The sequence below is a fragment of the Bidens hawaiensis genome, unplaced genomic scaffold, assembly GCF_021521415.1.
Source record: "Bidens hawaiensis isolate Kalapana, Puna unplaced genomic scaffold, B.hawaiensis_p1.1 tig00008064_1, whole genome shotgun sequence".
NCBI lineage: Eukaryota > Viridiplantae > Streptophyta > Magnoliopsida > Asterales > Asteraceae > Bidens > Bidens hawaiensis.
The window spans coordinates 709404-725945 of NW_027491569.1; the positions used below are offsets into that span (position 1 = coordinate 709404).

Below are 16542 nucleotides of genomic sequence, written 5' to 3' on the forward strand. Positions count from 1 at the left end.
TACGAGTGAGAGTTTTTAAGTGCATCAACTAGCCACATACATTGCACTTTTATATAACCACATGAAGATAGACATGGCTTTTCGGGGATGCTTGGTACCATCGACTGCACACAATGAGTTTGGAAAATTTGTTCGATAGGTTCGCTTGACCAATATATGAGAGGTGATCATCAAATACCCAACGATAATGCTGGAAGCATATAACAATACATGCACAAATTAATATAAACTTTTTAAAACAAATTGAGCTAGATTCGATAAAACAAATGCGGCAATACAAACCTTAATTGGAATATTGGGGCTTATTAGGTCTAGCTGGCCGATGAAATTAGGGGTGGAAAGTAGGGCTGTTCAAAACCGGATATCCGAAATTTCGGATATCCGAAACCGGATATCCGAACATTTCGGATAGTGAAAATCACTATCCGAATCCGAATCCGAAATTTCGGATATCCGGATGCGGATATCCGAAATTTTCGGATATCCGAAACCGGATATCCGAATATCAGGAAATAAAAAAAACTTGATTTACTAATAAAAACCATACATCATCTTCATAATTCAAGTTTCCAAATCCAAAATACAACTACCAAATAACAAGTTTCTAATCCAACAAACCAAACATACAACCAAATAACAAGTTTGATGGTGGCTGTCTGACTGTGAGGCTGTGATGGTGGCTGTCTAGCTGAGTGGAAGATGGTGGCGCCGCTGAGTGGAGAGGGTGAACCTGTGATAGTGGACGGGAAGCTGTGATGATGATTGATGGCGACGGGTGGAACTGAGAATCTGAGACGGGAGGCTGTGATGATGGACGGGAGGCTGTGACGATGATTGATGGTGACGGGTTTGTGTTACAGAGGCCGGGGATGGTGGCCGGAGACGGTGGCCGGCGCCACTGCTATGTTTTTGTGAGAGAGATGAGGTGCCGCTATGTTTGAATGAGAGAGATGATATGTTAATGTTATGTGATATATTAAGTTAGGGTTTGTGTATAATATAAAATAAATTATAAAATATTAAAATTAAAATACCGGATAATTCGGATATCCGAAAAATCAGAAAACTACTATCCGAATCCGAATACGAATTTTCGGATATCCGGGATTCGGATATCCGAAATTTCGGATATCCGAAATTTCGGATAGTTCGGATACGGATAGTCGGATAATTCGGATACGGATTCGGATTCGGATTCCGAAATTTCGGATAGTTCGGATACGGATAGTCGGATAATTCGGATACGGATTCGGATTCGGATTCGGATACTTTTGAACACCCCTAGTGGAAAATTGTGAACTTTGATTGTTTAGCTTTTGTTGTTTTACTTCAAGAAATTCATTCTAATACGACGAGGCCTAAAGCGGCGACACTTGATGTCGGTATATATATCACAGACGACCCAGAGAGAGTGAGAGGCTGAGAGCGTGGGTAGAAATTCATGGGAGGTCGGAGTGATGGAAGAACAATCTCGTAACACTAGATGACGCTTACGTCTGTTTGTTACACCAAAATATCACCATGGAGCAAATGATTTATGCATTACCCTATTGTCATGACATGCTTAAGAGCTTGTAAAACCTTTTTATAGTCAATTTTGCAACAAAAACTGTCTGCTTTTAATAGTTGAGGGTGCACAAGGTGAAGACATAGCCACATTAAACATTATACTACATCCGTCCCATTATAAGTGTCCTAGTTTGATTTTTTAAGTCTTCCTTATTTAACTTTGACCAACAATATTTTTTTTTGTGTTATATAATACTTGATGTAAAATATATGAATGAATTGGTATTAAATGTATTTTAAATTGATATAATTTTCATCAAGTATTATATGACACGAACAAAAATATTTACGGTTAAGGTTGCAAAAGAAAGACTTGAAAAGTCAAACTAGGACAATTATAATGGGACGGAGGAAATAAGTTGGAAAGGTTTAGTCGATACACTCGGGAGATTCAAAGATAACATGGAATTCACAAAACTCTGGATCATTGAACAAGGCGTAGACCCCAATGACATTTATTTCGAAATCCCATACCAAAAAAAGTGTTCAATTTTTACGGAGCATTAAACGACATGTAATATTATATTACTAGTTTTAAAATCCTAATGGAAAATGTGTTACGACAGTTAATAGAAATAAAAATTTTTCAAGCTGACCTGGCAGCTCGACCCCAGCCAGGGGCTCTGCCCCTTGGACCCTGCTAGGGGCGGCAGCCCCTAGACCCCGCTGCCAGGGGCGCTGCCCCCGGACCCCCGTCCGTTGAGGGTTATAATTAGAATAGAAACGTGATATGGCTAGTGATAGATAATTGATACGAGTAATTGTTATACAGTTAGCCGTGCCCAACTGAAGAAAGGAATAACTATTAACGGTGAACGTAACCGACTTCAGGTGAGTTTCTAGCCCCATTCCTTGTTATGTTTTCGGGGCTGTGTGCATACTCGATGTGATTAGTTAATACACTTATCCTAAGTGATAAGTGTATGCCATATATGTATTATGTGAAATGTATGAATGGTTTCTTGTCGATACATGAACGATCTTCGGAATTGCATGTATTGCCAAGAAATGTTGATGTTATATGTATGTTGTAAGATGAAGAATGAATGATGTATGTATGAAACTTACGATTATGTATATAGAAAAGTATGTTAAAAAGGTATGGAAGAAAGGGTACCAGACCCTAATAATATCTGAGGATGAATGTTACCGGACCCTAATAATATCCGAGGATGAAGGGCACCGGACCCTAATAATATCCGAGGATGGAGGGCACCGGACCCTAATAATATCCGAGGTATGTAGGGAGAATGCTCTTTATAACGTAAGGTTAGATATGTATGTGTATGAAAGATTGATGGACAGGTTAAGTATGTAATGCGTACCTACGGGCACGTATATGTGTATGTAAAGTAAGTTATGTGATTAACTAGAACTCACTCAGCGTAGCTGACTTTTAGTATGCACGCAGGCAAATAGGTTGAAGCAGCTCGCATGACTGAAGACACATGGCATAGAATCGAAGATACTGGCATCTCAAGAAAATGTTATGATGTTTTCAAAGACTATGTTTTATGTTTAAATAAATATGAATGTTGTTAAGACAAGATTTGACAGTTTTGTAATATGTTATGGTTGAAGTTATATTCCGCGTGAAGTTTTAATTAACTCTGATAATAATAATCATATAATTTAATGGCAATACAAATAACTTATAATAATAATAATAATAATAAAAATAATATTCATCAAAATAAATTAAAACAAACATTAACATTCATGCCCAAAAAGGGCAAAATGGGTCATCCTAATTTACCTTATAAACACACAAACACTAGCACAAAGGTTTAACTACAAGCTCTCAACAAGTCATTGAAGCTACATATCTTCACTGCTGCCATCCCCTCCATGCCTGAATCAATTTTTTTAAAATTTGTTAACATGCTATAATTTAAAAATTATAAACAGGGTTTCATTGTAACGGTCCGTCAAGGATGATCCGGTTTTAATTTTACTAACCTCCTAGAGCTTGTTAAATGACGCGCCTTTCTATCCAATTGAAGGTTTTCTAAGGCAGATGAGGTTCGCAGCATTATATCCACTTGGATATCATCAGTTTCGTATCTTCGATTGTAGTCGTCTTTTCTGTAGCCTGAATTCGAGGAGCCCACTCTTCTGTCTGAGTAATTATTAATAGAAAGTTAAATGTTATGACTTGACATGTATATGCCTACTTAAGAGATTTAAGTACTTACCAGAAGCCTGAGAAGCAGGGATTTGCCTGCAATATGAGATATATATAAGCATTATTACCAAACTAAAAATAGGTGAAGCATTTATATTTGACAAATTTCCATGATTCCTACATTTCTACAAGTGTATATAGATGTGGTAGTAGGGGAGTAAACGAGTCAAACCGCTCGTTAGGTACTCAAGTTTGGCTCACTAAAAGCTCGATCAAGCCAAACATAAACGAGCTCAAGCATGAGCTAAAACTAAACTTGTTTAATAAATGAGCCCAAGCCTAAGCTTCACTTATATGGAGCTCGAGCTGGTTTGCAAGTACAAACGAGCCTATTATTATATAATAATTTTTATATAATACATTAAATATATATATATATAAATAATTATTATTATGTATAAATTCAAGATCAGAAAAACTAACTAATATATGTTTTAGGGAAATATTATAGTTAAAATATATACAAAAATAACCTTACATGTAAGTAAATTAATTAAAAAATTATAAACGAGCGGAACTCGAGCTTAAAGTCTTAATCAACTATTGACGAGCCAAGCTCGAGCTTGGCTCAACTCGTTTCGCTTACATTCCAAGTGGTAAGGAGTGGAAACAGGTTTGAGTTGAAACTGGTCATTTTTGGTGTGGGTTTAAGCCGAACTCAAGCTTAAACTTGTTTCACAATCACTTTTTTGTTTGCTTTTTAAATTCGTTCTTAAATCATTGATGTGATAATTACAAATAGAGAAACTATTAGGATTATAATTTAAATCTTTGAATAAGAACGATTAAAAAGACGGCATGTTTAGATGCATCAAAAATAGACTTTGGAACTTTCACCTTTTGAGCTTCTTACTAAATTATATTACTTGACGTGTTTGAGGCAAACGGGCTTAACAATCGCACCTTACGAGAGGAGGCAAGCCCCCAATAACAGACGACGAAGACGACCTTCGATTTCGTGAATCAAGACTAGTCAAAGAGTCTTGCTCAGGTATGACTAATCTCCTTCCACCACTTCTCACTTGTGGTTGATTCTACAAGTGCATATCTTTATTAACAATTGGATGTTTATATGCTATGTATACATATTACAGATAGCAGAGATAAAGTAAAATAAGTATGATTCATATATTGCTAAGTTTGTAACGAGAAAAAAATAATAACAAACCTCAACTTTTAAGAATCCTTCAAGTACATCCAATAGCATTGGACCACTATCTCCATTTCGGTTCATCTCATACCCACTCTTAATATTCAAGTCTTTTAATTCGGTTTTCCATGCATCCTTTTGCTGCAATGCAAGTTTTAGACAAAAGATAAAATGGGTTATTCAAATGGTTCATTTCTAGATGCAGGTCAAACGGGTTTGGTTGACCTACAAGTTTCAGCAAAATTTAATCCATAAAATTTAAATTTTGTAACTTATAAATATATCAATATGATCACAAAACCTATATTATATGAAGAATAATCTATTCACTTTTATCAGACTGATTGTTTGTAATGAAAAACCAATATTGTTCTTCACAATTTCATAATTTAATCACTACTGAAAGCTTGTTATCAAATAAACTGAAACAAACATATACAATAAAGCTTGTAACTTTTCATGTGATTACCAAATTACACTCTGGCAAATAAACTTTTAGTGTGTGGTTAAGTTGTGCCCAATCCAAGTATTCACATATTAGAGCTGACATCAGTCGACCTGAAAACATATCGAACCAATATGAATGGGTCAATAACTTTAAATTATATGTGAAACACTAATTATTCAAAAACGAACTTTAACCCGATAATCTAGTAGTTGAAGATGTATACCTAAAGGTGAAGCGTGAAGTTGTCTTGCGCGTTCATTACAACTACCCAAAAGTGCAGGAGGCAAACCTTCATCTTGTTCAATCACCTTATCGCCGTCCTCTATTGCCTCAAACACACTTGCTCTAAGCTCAGCCTATCATTAATCAATAATGAAATATAACGCTTTAAGTTAACGATTAAATGATGCTCGGTATTGTAAAAATCACGATTAGGCGCCGATTAATCGGTACGCTACCGATACAATTTCTCCTAATCATTGTTGTTAATAGCGAATAACGGACAATAGTGGCAAGCTACCGATACGCTATGTGGCGATAGCTATTAAATAGCAGGCGCTATTTTATGTTTAGCGATACAATAGAAACTTTTTTTAGAAATATTTCATATGCAGATTATATCCAAATAAACTGTTTTTATACATATATTTAACCCAAAAAAAACTAAAATGCAGCTATTTTATAAGTATATTTTATGATTTATCGCTATCTATATTAAAAACAAAAATAAACAGAATAAACTGAAATTTGGTAATTTGTCATGCTATGGAGGCACCAAATTCAGATAGTGATAGATCAACACTTCGCTACGCTATTCCGCCCGCTATGAGCGCTACTAACAACAGGGTTCCTAATCTAACCAACAAGTCAGTAATCAGTCAAAATCGCTGCAAATTGGACCTTGGTTTTAACCTGTTAACCGAGTGCCCGACCCAATCCATGAACTAATATGTTAAAGTTTAAAATTTTTTTATGTATGAAGTTTGAACTATAATACTATGTGAACTTTGAAGTATTTATGTGAAACATATTAATCCGATTACATAAAAAATTCCAATCTGATTAATCCCTATTGATCGCTATCGGTACCCCACCACCCTACTAGCGCCTAGCAATGTTACAAAACATGAATGAAAAATCTTGTTTTTTGGTCAAATCATTCTTTAAAAAAACCATTAAACGTTGACTCGGTGTTGTAAAAAATCACAATTAGACGCCGATTAATAGGTTTCACATAAATACTTCAAAGTAAAATTGCATTAATTTTGAAGTATTTATGTGTGCATAGTATTATAGTTCAAACTTCATACATAAACAATTACACTTATAAAAATCACAATTAGGCGCCGATTAATAGATACGCTAGCAATGCAATTCCTCCTACTCGGACCAACAAATCGGTAATCAGTCAAAATCGCGGCAAATTGGACCTTAGTTTTAAGCTTTTAACCCGAGTGCCTGACCCAGTCCATGAACTAATATGTTAAAATTTGAATTTTTTTTTTTATAAATAAGGTACAGTTACAGCAGCAATAGAAACCCTAACCATTTGAACAAATAAATGAGAAATTGAAGCGTATAAATAAACAAAAGAAAAGAAGAATAGTTAACTCGGATCTTGGCGAGAACCCCTTTCTTTTCAAGAGATCGAGTGACGAGAGTCTTCAGGTCCATCATTTCTCTAGCATAATCATCCATCTTCTTCTTCTTATTCTGTTACTTGTATGTATGTTTCTCAGACTCTGTGTGTTTGTTGTAACTAGTACAAATGTGACTTTGTGTGTGCTAGCAGTTATTCAATGCGCCATCCGAGACTCAGTCGGGTTGGGAATACGGGCACAATACGGGTTGGCTGACAACCGACAAGTAGTCAAGATCGGTTTGTTAAAAGTTTAAATGGAGGCTGACTCAACAAGCTCGAGTTTGAGGTTAAAAGTATGCTCGTTTAATGCTAATTCTTATATACCAAATTCAGCTAGACTTTCGAACCTATTAGATTATTCTTTATGGAGGGGGCAACAAAGCCAATTAAAAACATAACAACCTACTTAATTAATTAAAATAAAAATAATACTCGTTGTCGTCGTTATGAAATGGTGAGAATTTTTTGGAAAAGAATGTTTGTTTTGGATGAAAAAATGTGTGTTGGTGAAGATGGATTTTTTAGGGTTTAAATAGATTAACTACTTAATTTATTTTTTAAACTACAGTCCCACCCAAAGTCGTCGGGTCTTCACACCACCGCCCAACCCGTTACCACCCGTCCCATACCTCCCCTCGGGGATGTTCCGAGGGGGTACCGCCCCTATGCTACCCCTAAACTCACCCACTGAGGATGGTTTTAATGTTCAATTAAAATTAACCAACTAATGTATGAGTAATTATTATTACTTTACACTTTCAATAAAATCAAGTAACATATATTATAGGGTAAGAACTATATGAGAATCAAGTCGAAATTGAAAACTATGACGATTGATGTGGATCACTTATTCTATCCAACTAACTTTTTTTAGCGGTCTTTCTCTAGTTAACTTTTCTTTTCATCTTCTTTTTTATTTGTACATATATATGCATTATTGTATATATTCTTCAGTTACATAATGCATACTATCATTTGTCTTGACTGTACTCAAACCAGTCAACGGGTGAAAACTAGTTTTTTTTTCTTTCTGTACGGTAAATTTCTTTGATTCCATGGGACTCGAACCCAAGACATTTAGGTGGTTTAGATATTTTTTCTCTAGACCGCCAACCTTAAAACAAGTGAAAACGAGTAACTGCTATAAAACAGTTGCAAATGTGTTAACACTATCCATAATCATTTTGTGATCCTCCACTTACTCTTGCTGTCGTTATCGCCATCGCCGCCACTACTCCACCACCACTGTCACTCCACCATTTCAAACTAACAACCAACAATATCATATAAAATCATACTAAAATTTATTTTTATCTTGTTTTACAATCAAGGACAAAATCAATAAATCATGAGGAACTTTATTCTCTCACAAGAATGAGAACATGAATATTTATTTGGAACTAAAACAAAAGTAACGTGATGGAATTAGCATGTCCTTTCACACAACTATGCCAATAGCATGTTTTGCATTTTCCTATGTAGGTTTCTGATTCCTGTTTCCTTTTCCTTTGTGGGTTTCCGATTCTCTACTTTCATTGCTCATTGGACTAACCTATCATTCCCTCAAAGCAATTAGAAATAAATTAATGCAATGCATAGACTAATTGTGTTTCCAAAATGAACCTAATATATTTGAGAGGCATTCGTGTTTCATTGAAAGATCCTTTGCGTTAAAAAGTTAATATCTAGCATCAAAATATCATAAGACGTCTTATTAATATCATGATATATCCAAACACTCAATCGGAGCATACATAACTTCTTGATAATATTTCATAATCAAAACAAAAAGATCGAACGAAACTAGTCCCATTGGGAATGAAATCATGGGATGACGATGGTCTCTTCATCTCCAGGCCATGGGAACCACCTTTACGAATAGATTTGCACTCCAAGAGCAATTTCATGGCATTTCCACTTTTTTGGGCTTTTAGTTCCCATGATCTTGTAAAATTAAGCAAAGTCTAGTCCATGTAAAACGACGTCTATTTACATAAAAATGGTTTAGGAAAATTGAAAGATACATTTTAGAGAAGTTCAAGGAAAAAATACGAAAAAAACTTGTCTCTGTGTATGGAAGAGAAATGGTTTAGAAAAGTCTCTCGGAGTAAAATACACACCCTAATGTAATATGTGATCCTAATATTTAACTTTAATATAACTTATTATGACATGCATTGAGGGGGTGTTTGGGTGAACTTTTAAAATTTGCTTATTTATTTATTGAAAAGCAAAATGTGTTTGGCAAAACTTTTTCAAAAGTTTAAAATTGGAGTTTTTCAAAAGGCAAATAAACAAGCTTAAAAGCTCACCCAAACACCTTCTAAGAGTAATGTAATCTATCATTTCAAATTATCAACTAATATAAAGGTTCAAATTTTAGTTTGTTTAGCATTAATTGTGTCTCTCTTCTTGTGATAGTTGTGAAAAGTTTTGTGAATGTTCATTGATAAAGTCAATTTTCTGGGGTGAATGTATACTTTTTTACGATGATCGTGATGAACCAATGGCTATGTGTATCATGACGAAAGAAGATACGCCAGTTATGACGTTGATGGAGTAGCTGAAGGGAAAATTTACGAGGTACGGGCTAAAGAATTTTTGACATGGGTGCCAACCGTATGCAGACCATCGGATGATGAGGGTGACTCGGCTTTGGCTAATAGCAGTGAGTCTGTGTATGGGTCTGGAACGGGTGAATTGAATCCTTATGTAGGAAAAGTTTAGATTGACGATTAAATGTGGATTAAGATTACGTGTGTTCTAATTATATTGTTATCGAGGAGTTGGAAAATAATTACAATAAGGTAAATTCATTTTCTATTGAAGGCTTGAAGCGAATGATGAGGGTATGGTTAAAATTATAATTACCGAGTCTAAAGGAGACGAAAGAAATAGTGTGGTGGAGGTAAAAGTAGATGCTTCCCCTGCTACACCTTTGGCGCTGGAAGTCCCTATGATTAACATAGTTTCTAAGTCTAGTTTATCTTGGCTCGATTATGTGGTTTAGGGGTGTGTTTTTAAATCGTATCCGAATACCACACCCGACCTGAAGCCACAAAAACCTGAATTAGAGAATACCTAACAAACCTGAATAAACCTCAAAGCAAGTATTGACTCGATGAAATAAAACAACAAAGAAAACAACTAGGCACTACACAAGCAACCCATAACTTCCTAGAAAGATGCATAGAACTACTCACTACCGTGACCCATAAATATTGCAACAACTAATATCAATGTTAACTAAAGAATTCAAATTAACCCAGACAGTCCACATGCAAGCATAACTTCCATGGTGCAGATCATGTTCCCTTATGCAAATCAAAAGATCAAGGTAGTGTATAAAGTTAATTGTGACAATAATGTTTATGTAAAGAACATTATGACCTTTATATGTAACAAGTTATGTTTAATTTGACGTGTGCATGTTGTATGTCTGATCATATTGACACATTGTGGAACTCTTTAACTACTATATATCATGTTCATAAAACGAAATTGATAAGGACACGTATGAAAGCGATATTACTAACATAAATTTATTTTAAGTTAAATTGCGCATCATAGAATAAATGATGGATTATGTAACACCAAAGTGTCTTATTCGAGTTATGTTACACAAATCTATTAGTACTTTGTTCATAACGGAAATGTTGGTATAAGATAGGATTTGCTTTCAGAAATAAAGATCACAAGTCTAATTGTCTTTACTCTTTATGGCACACATTATAACTTGTAGAATACAAATATATATCTATATTTATTAAAGTCACAAGAAACATGATTGATCTTTTTCATAACGTGTTAACCTTTCTTTTGAAATTACAACAAATTACGGATTTTCTTCAAGATTACAATTTCATCTAGGATTGTAAAAGTTTCTTAAGATTGTGAAAAATGAAATCAACGGTTTTAGATAGCGGTTCAAGCGTGCCATCAACATTCCCGAGAAGCTTCCAATTTGAAAGAAATGGAGATAATCTGATTTCGTCATAGAAAATAACATGATGGAAAAAACTTGATGGTGAGCATCTGAAGAGGCATGACATTAGAAGGAGCCATAAGTGGACAATGTAGAGATGGTGATTTACGCTACCATCGTAATGTAGAAGAGCGCGAGATACATGGACTAGGAAAAATCAAAACCAGAGCCGGCCCTGAGAATTCACGTACCTCGGCCGAGCTGAAAAGATGTGTCCTTTTAAACTTTAACGAACTAAATAATGTAAACGATTATTTTTAAATGACGATTAAAGTTATAACAATAAACATAACAATTAACAAAATCATTATACTAGAATTAGATTATGACTTAAATAGACTATAAAGTGTTCGGGTAGTATTAAATAGCATGCTTATATAAGTTCGGGTATTCTAAATATATATAATATTGGAATTTTTTAAAGTTTTTCGTGCCCGAGCCGGACGCCCACATTGCCCACCCTCAAAGCCTCCCCGACCAAAACAGACAATCACAAGCGTTTTAAACTAAATAACGATTATTTTGTTAATTTGACATTTTGAACTGAAGGTGCACACACCTGTTTTAAACCTAAAACCGGTTCGGGTTGAAAACACTTCGGTTTGGTTAACAAAAGTCAAACCGGCTTATGATCGGTTTTGATTCGGGTTGAAACCGGTTTCTTGACTGGGTTACGATTGGTTCCGGTTTGGGTTTTGACCGTTTTTGGTCTGTTTTGGCTGGTTTTGGTTCGATTAAACCGGTTTCGATAGAGTAAATTACAAAACAGTTCCAAACCTACGGTTTCAATCGGTTTAAAACCAGTTTTCACCTAATCGATTTCAAATTAATTCGTTTCGATTCGATTTTCGAATCAATTTGGTTCACGTTGACTTCATTTCAACATAACATTACCAATATTCCTCATATCCCTTGCTTCATAACACATTTGACCAATAAAACAATACCACGTTTTAAACCCACAATTAAATCGAATAATCCACTTTATAAACCAAACCCAATAAAAAAAAAAACCTTCATCAATATATTCCCACTCCCCTACAATCATAAACCCCCAAATTTCACCTTCATCAATCATCACCTGCAAACCCTAATTCTTGATCAATGGCACCAATCGACCCACACTCATTCACCGATTCAACTCACCCATTAACAACCGACATCTCACTCACCCTCTACTTCAATTTCTCAACCTCCACCATCACTTCTTCCGCCGTATTAACCCTCGCATCACCCCACACAGGCGACCTTGTATTAGACACCCGTAACCTCACAATTACCTTAGTAATCGACCCAATTACCAACACCCACATCCCGTTTCACCTCAACCCGGTTGCCGATCCCATAAAGGGTCAACCTTTAACCGTTTCGTTAACAAATAATTCGAAAATCTTGATTGGTTTTGTTACCTCTGTCTCAAGCTCTGCACTCCAATGGCTTAACCCACCTCAAACGTTTAACAAAAAGTACCCGTTTGTGTATACCCAGTGCCAGGCGATCCACGCGAGGGCGATTTTCCCGTGTCAAGACACGCCCACATCACGTGTTCGATATAATGCCAAGCTGAACATCCCGCACCAGTTATCGGCCGTTATGAGCGCCAGACACGTCGAACGGAGGGGACCTGTTTCGGGCGAGGCGGGTTTGTCGTGTGACGAGAGTTTATGGTGTGGTGAAGGGAGAATAGTGGAAGAGTTTGTGATGGAGCAGCCGATTCCGCCTTACTTGTTTGCGTTTGCGGTTGGGGAAATCGGGTGTCGGGAGGTGGGGCCGAGGACGAGGGTGTATGCGGAGGCGGTGGGTTCGGTGCTGGATGCTGCGGCGAAGGAGTTTGCGGGGACGGAGGAGATGATTCGGGTTGGGGAGAGGCTGTTTGGGGAGTATGATTGGGAGAGGTTTGATTTGTTGGTGTTGCCGCCGAGTTTTCCGTATGGTGGGATGGAGAACCCGAGGATGGTGTTTTTGACTCCTACTGTGATCAAAGGGGATGCTACTGGGGCCCAGGTTGTGGCTCATGAGCTTGCTCATAGTTGGACTGGGAATTTGATTACTAATAAGACTAATGATCATTTTTGGTTGAATGAGGTGAGTAATCTTGATACTTTGATCACTTATATATCAGTTGATAACATAATTGTTGATATCTTTTGATGTGTTACTGATATCTTTTGAAGTGTTCCATTTAAAGTCACTAACTTTTTTCATAAATGTTTAATTTTTTAGAAATAAGTTATGCAAATGAAAATATATGAATCTTTGTTACCTAATAAGTGATAGTTTTTCTTTTCAATTAAGGTAAGAATTTTTTTTTACCTAAATAAACACAAGTTCTATAATTGTCAAATTTAAATCAAATTGGGAAGAAAATCACTAAATAGTAACCATGATTCATGTATGTTTCACTTGTCTCAATTATTAAACAACAATCAAGTTATATAATTGTTAAATTTAAGTCAAATTGGAAAAATAATAATCAGTAAATGGTAGTAACTACGATTCATATATGTTTCATTTGTCTCACTTAATTTGATTCTTTTTAACATTTAAAAAAGTTACATAGGATTGGAAGTTTTGAACAACTAATGAAAGTTGACCAATTTTAGAGTAACAAAAAAACTTAGTGATTTTAGTGGAAATAGGGGTGTACAATCGAGCCATGCTGCTCGTGAGCTACTTGAGTTCGTCTCGTTTAAAGCTTGAATTGAGCCTACCCGAACCAAGCTTAGACGAGCCAGAGCTCGAGCTGGTTTGCTAGCCTAAACGAGCATATTAGTTATGTAATCAAGTATTGTTGTAGGGATTTACAACTTATGCCGAAAGGAGAATAGTTGAGGCTGTACAAGGTGAAGAAATAGCCGCATTAAACATTGGAATCGGTTGGAAAGGTTTAGTTGATACAGTTGAGAGATTCAAAGATAACATTGAGTTCACAAAACTCTTAACCAATCAAGAAGGCGTAGACCCTGATGACATTTATTCTGAAATCCCTTACGAAAAAGGTTTTCAATTTCTATGGCGCATTGAACGGCAGGTAATCATTATATTATTCCACATGTCTAAAAGCAAACAGTCGTAACGAACTTTAACAAAACGTGTTTTTATCTAGATTGGGAGGGCGGCTTTTGATGAGTTTGTTAAGAAATACATTGCCGCGTTCAAGTTTCAGTCGATTGATACGCAAACGTTTCTTGAATTTTTGAGAGCGAATGTTCCGGGAATAGAGAACGATATTGATTTGAAAACGTGGACCGAGGGTACTGGTATTCCTCCAGATGCCATGGAACCGGTTTCTAATATATATACGAAGATTGTGTCGCTTGCACATGAGTTTAAACAAGGTAGGATGCCAAGTGAGGAAGAAGTTGCCAACTGGCACGGGCAGCAGTGGGAGCTTTATTTGGAAAATCTTCCAAAATCTGTTGAAGCTTTACAGGTTTGGTTCTTTCCTCGTACATGCAGGTCAAAATTGGTCAAAGATAGGGGGTATATGTAATAATGTCCAAAAAGATGAAGACTATCTACGGGTCAAATTAGGGGTGCTCTGTGAGCATGGGTTGGTTTTGGATCAAACTAATAACCAAAAATTTGGTTTTTGGGTGTTTGAAAACCATTTAGTTTTCGGTTTCCACAGGGTTGGGTTTGGTTAGGTTCGTTTTTTTTAATTTTACAATTTGGGCTAGAAATTGCTCAAAATAATGAATTTGGGTTGCGTTATCTCCGTTAGTTAGTTTGCTTTGGTTACGTTAATTATTATTTTGGTTGGGGTTTGTTCTTTTATTTAATTTTTTCCGGTTTTTGGTTGATAGCAAAATCGATTCTAAACTGAAAAACCGGCTTTTGCGAAAACTTGAAACCAAACCGTCGGTTTTTAATTGGGTTGTTATTTCTGTTCGGTTATGTTGGTTATTTCGGTTGGGTTGCAGTTTGATTCGGTATTTTGGTTACGGTTTCTTTTTTTTCTTGGTTGATCCAAAACCGAAACTAAATCGAAAAACCAGTTTCTTAAAAACATAAACGAAACCGTTGTTTTTTTTATTCAGTTTGATTTCGTTGGTTATTTAAGTTACGGTTCGGTTATGTTAGTTATTTTGGTTACAGTTCGGTGATTTCAGTTTCATGAACCTCTTTGTCAAATAATTAGCCTGCCATTATTAAACCGCAGGGTGATAGTGGTCAACTGGGTGTTTTCACTTCGCATGATTCTTTAACCATAAAATTTTGATGGCGCAGGTTACAGCTCTGGACCAGCGATACAGGCTATCAGAATCCAAAGATTATGAAGTGAAGGTAGCATTCTTGCAACTAGCAATTCGTTCAAGATGCAATGAATACTATAACGTTGTTGAGAAAACATTAAAGGAAGTGGGGAGAATGAAGTACCTTCGTCCGCTATACACAGCACTGGTGCAGGGGAAAGAAGAAGAAAAGATATTCGCTCAACGGGTTTTTGCAGAAACGCGTGAAACTTATCATCCAATAGCTCAAGGTGTGGTCGAGTCGATTTTTTCAAAGCATCTCTAGTTCTGTGACAAACTGTTTGATTAAAAAGACTTGCTGATTTAGGGTTTGAATTTGATGAAATTATGTGAACTGTTTTAACTTTATCTTCATGGATAGTTTTCTGATTTTCTTGGCAATATCATGTCACTTCAACAATATTTAGATAAAAGAGATCTTGAAATGATGTATACAACTCTCAAAGGTGTTACTCAGGGTAAACACATAGATCATCTGTGTAATTAACTTGAAAAACAAAATCAAAGGTATGCATGAAATTTTAAAATTGGTTGGTTTAAAAAATAAAAATTTCTTAATATAATTATACATCATTATGCATGTGGGAAAGATAGATATAAAACTGACGTGGCATGTTGATTAAGCCTGCAACTCAGAAGAATGTGTCTCGGTGCTACGACAGTCTAATCGATAACAAAGCTGATGGTGACTGACGGTGATTGTGCATCTATTTTCACACTACTGTTCTCCAACAGATATATTTCCTTTTACACTTGTGCCAAACATAGGCAATTGAAGCAATTTTATCTTGAAATGTTTGGCAATGATTAGATTTTTTTTTAGGATATCAATTGACCACCACCACTTTGACACCGCCACCAAACCCTCGAACTCATGACATGAGGATTCACATACAACATGCGAACCACACAAGCCAAGAATCCAAAGGTGTTTGGCAAAGATGTAATCCAAGTTAAATTACCCATTTCCTCATTGCTAGTTATGGACCAACATACATGATTCCTTTATTTATGCAGGTAGTATGGAGCTAGTTGGGAAAAAAAATGTGTAATCCTTTAAGCACACACTTATATACATGGTATTACTTATTAGCAGTGTTGTAAAAATATGTTTACAAGACCAAGTAATCTTCGAGTACTTACTACAAGGTATGTCACCGAGACGAATTTTTTTTTAACTCCGTCTAGTTCCTAAGAATCGATCAAATGCGGTCAACCTCAACCAGATTCACATCTAGTCCGTGAACTTGGGCAAATTTTAACTTAAAAAATAAAACGTAATTCGTATTTCTATAATATTAAATAAC

General features: G+C 35.8%; 2 protein-coding genes across 3 annotated transcripts; one reads left to right on the forward strand and one right to left on the reverse strand.

The window, feature by feature from the left end:
* Positions 1–3277: 3277 nt before the first annotated feature.
* On the reverse strand, positions 3278–7084 carry LOC143636834 (protein TONNEAU 1b-like). Of its 2 annotated transcripts, XM_077104327.1 has the most exons (8): positions 6964–7084; positions 5576–5708; positions 5374–5462; positions 4923–5045; positions 4658–4788; positions 3765–3790; positions 3529–3688; positions 3278–3421 (listed from the first exon to the last, which is right to left on the reverse strand). In XM_077104327.1, the coding sequence occupies exons 1-8, from the start codon at positions 7048–7050 to the stop codon at positions 3388–3390; spliced, it is 783 nt and encodes a 260-aa protein (XP_076960442.1). In that variant the 5' UTR covers positions 7051–7084; the 3' UTR covers positions 3278–3387. The 2 variants fall into 2 exon arrangements, with proteins under 2 accessions (XP_076960442.1, XP_076960443.1); XM_077104328.1 differs by lacking the exons at positions 3278–3421; positions 3765–3790 and having other exon boundaries at positions 3499–3688.
* Positions 7085–12034: 4950 nt separating this feature from the next.
* Positions 12035–15637, forward strand: LOC143636852 (leucine aminopeptidase-like). The gene is made up of 4 exons (XM_077104339.1): positions 12035–13064; positions 13777–14010; positions 14086–14412; positions 15210–15637. Exons 1-4 carry the CDS (start codon positions 12084–12086, stop codon positions 15498–15500), a joined length of 1833 nt encoding a protein of 610 aa, XP_076960454.1. The 5' UTR covers positions 12035–12083; the 3' UTR covers positions 15501–15637.
* The last annotated feature ends 905 nt before the right edge of the window (positions 15638–16542 follow it).

What these genes read in the sequence shown, in the direction of transcription:
- LOC143636852 (XM_077104339.1), top strand. Translation starts at nt 12,084, where the DNA reads ATGGCACCAATCGACCCACACTCATTCACCGATTCAACTCACCCATTA. An exon ending in ATCATTTTTGGTTGAATGAG is followed by an intron (nt 13,065 to 13,776) that starts GTGAGTAATCTT and finishes GTATTGTTGTAG; the next exon opens with GGATTTACAACTTATGCCGA. An exon ending in TATGGCGCATTGAACGGCAG is followed by an intron (nt 14,011 to 14,085) that starts GTAATCATTATA and finishes GTTTTTATCTAG; the next exon opens with ATTGGGAGGGCGGCTTTTGA.
- LOC143636834 (XM_077104327.1), bottom strand. Translation starts at nt 7,050, where the DNA reads ATGGATGATTATGCTAGAGAAATGATGGACCTGAAGACTCTCGTCACT. An exon ending in ATTTGCCAGAGTGTAATTTG is followed by an intron (nt 5,046 to 5,373) that starts GTAATCACATGA and finishes CTTGCATTGCAG; the next exon opens with CAAAAGGATGCATGGAAAAC. An exon ending in CATTTAACAAGCTCTAGGAG is followed by an intron (nt 3,422 to 3,528) that starts GTTAGTAAAATT and finishes AAATTGATTCAG; the next exon opens with GCATGGAGGGGATGGCAGCA.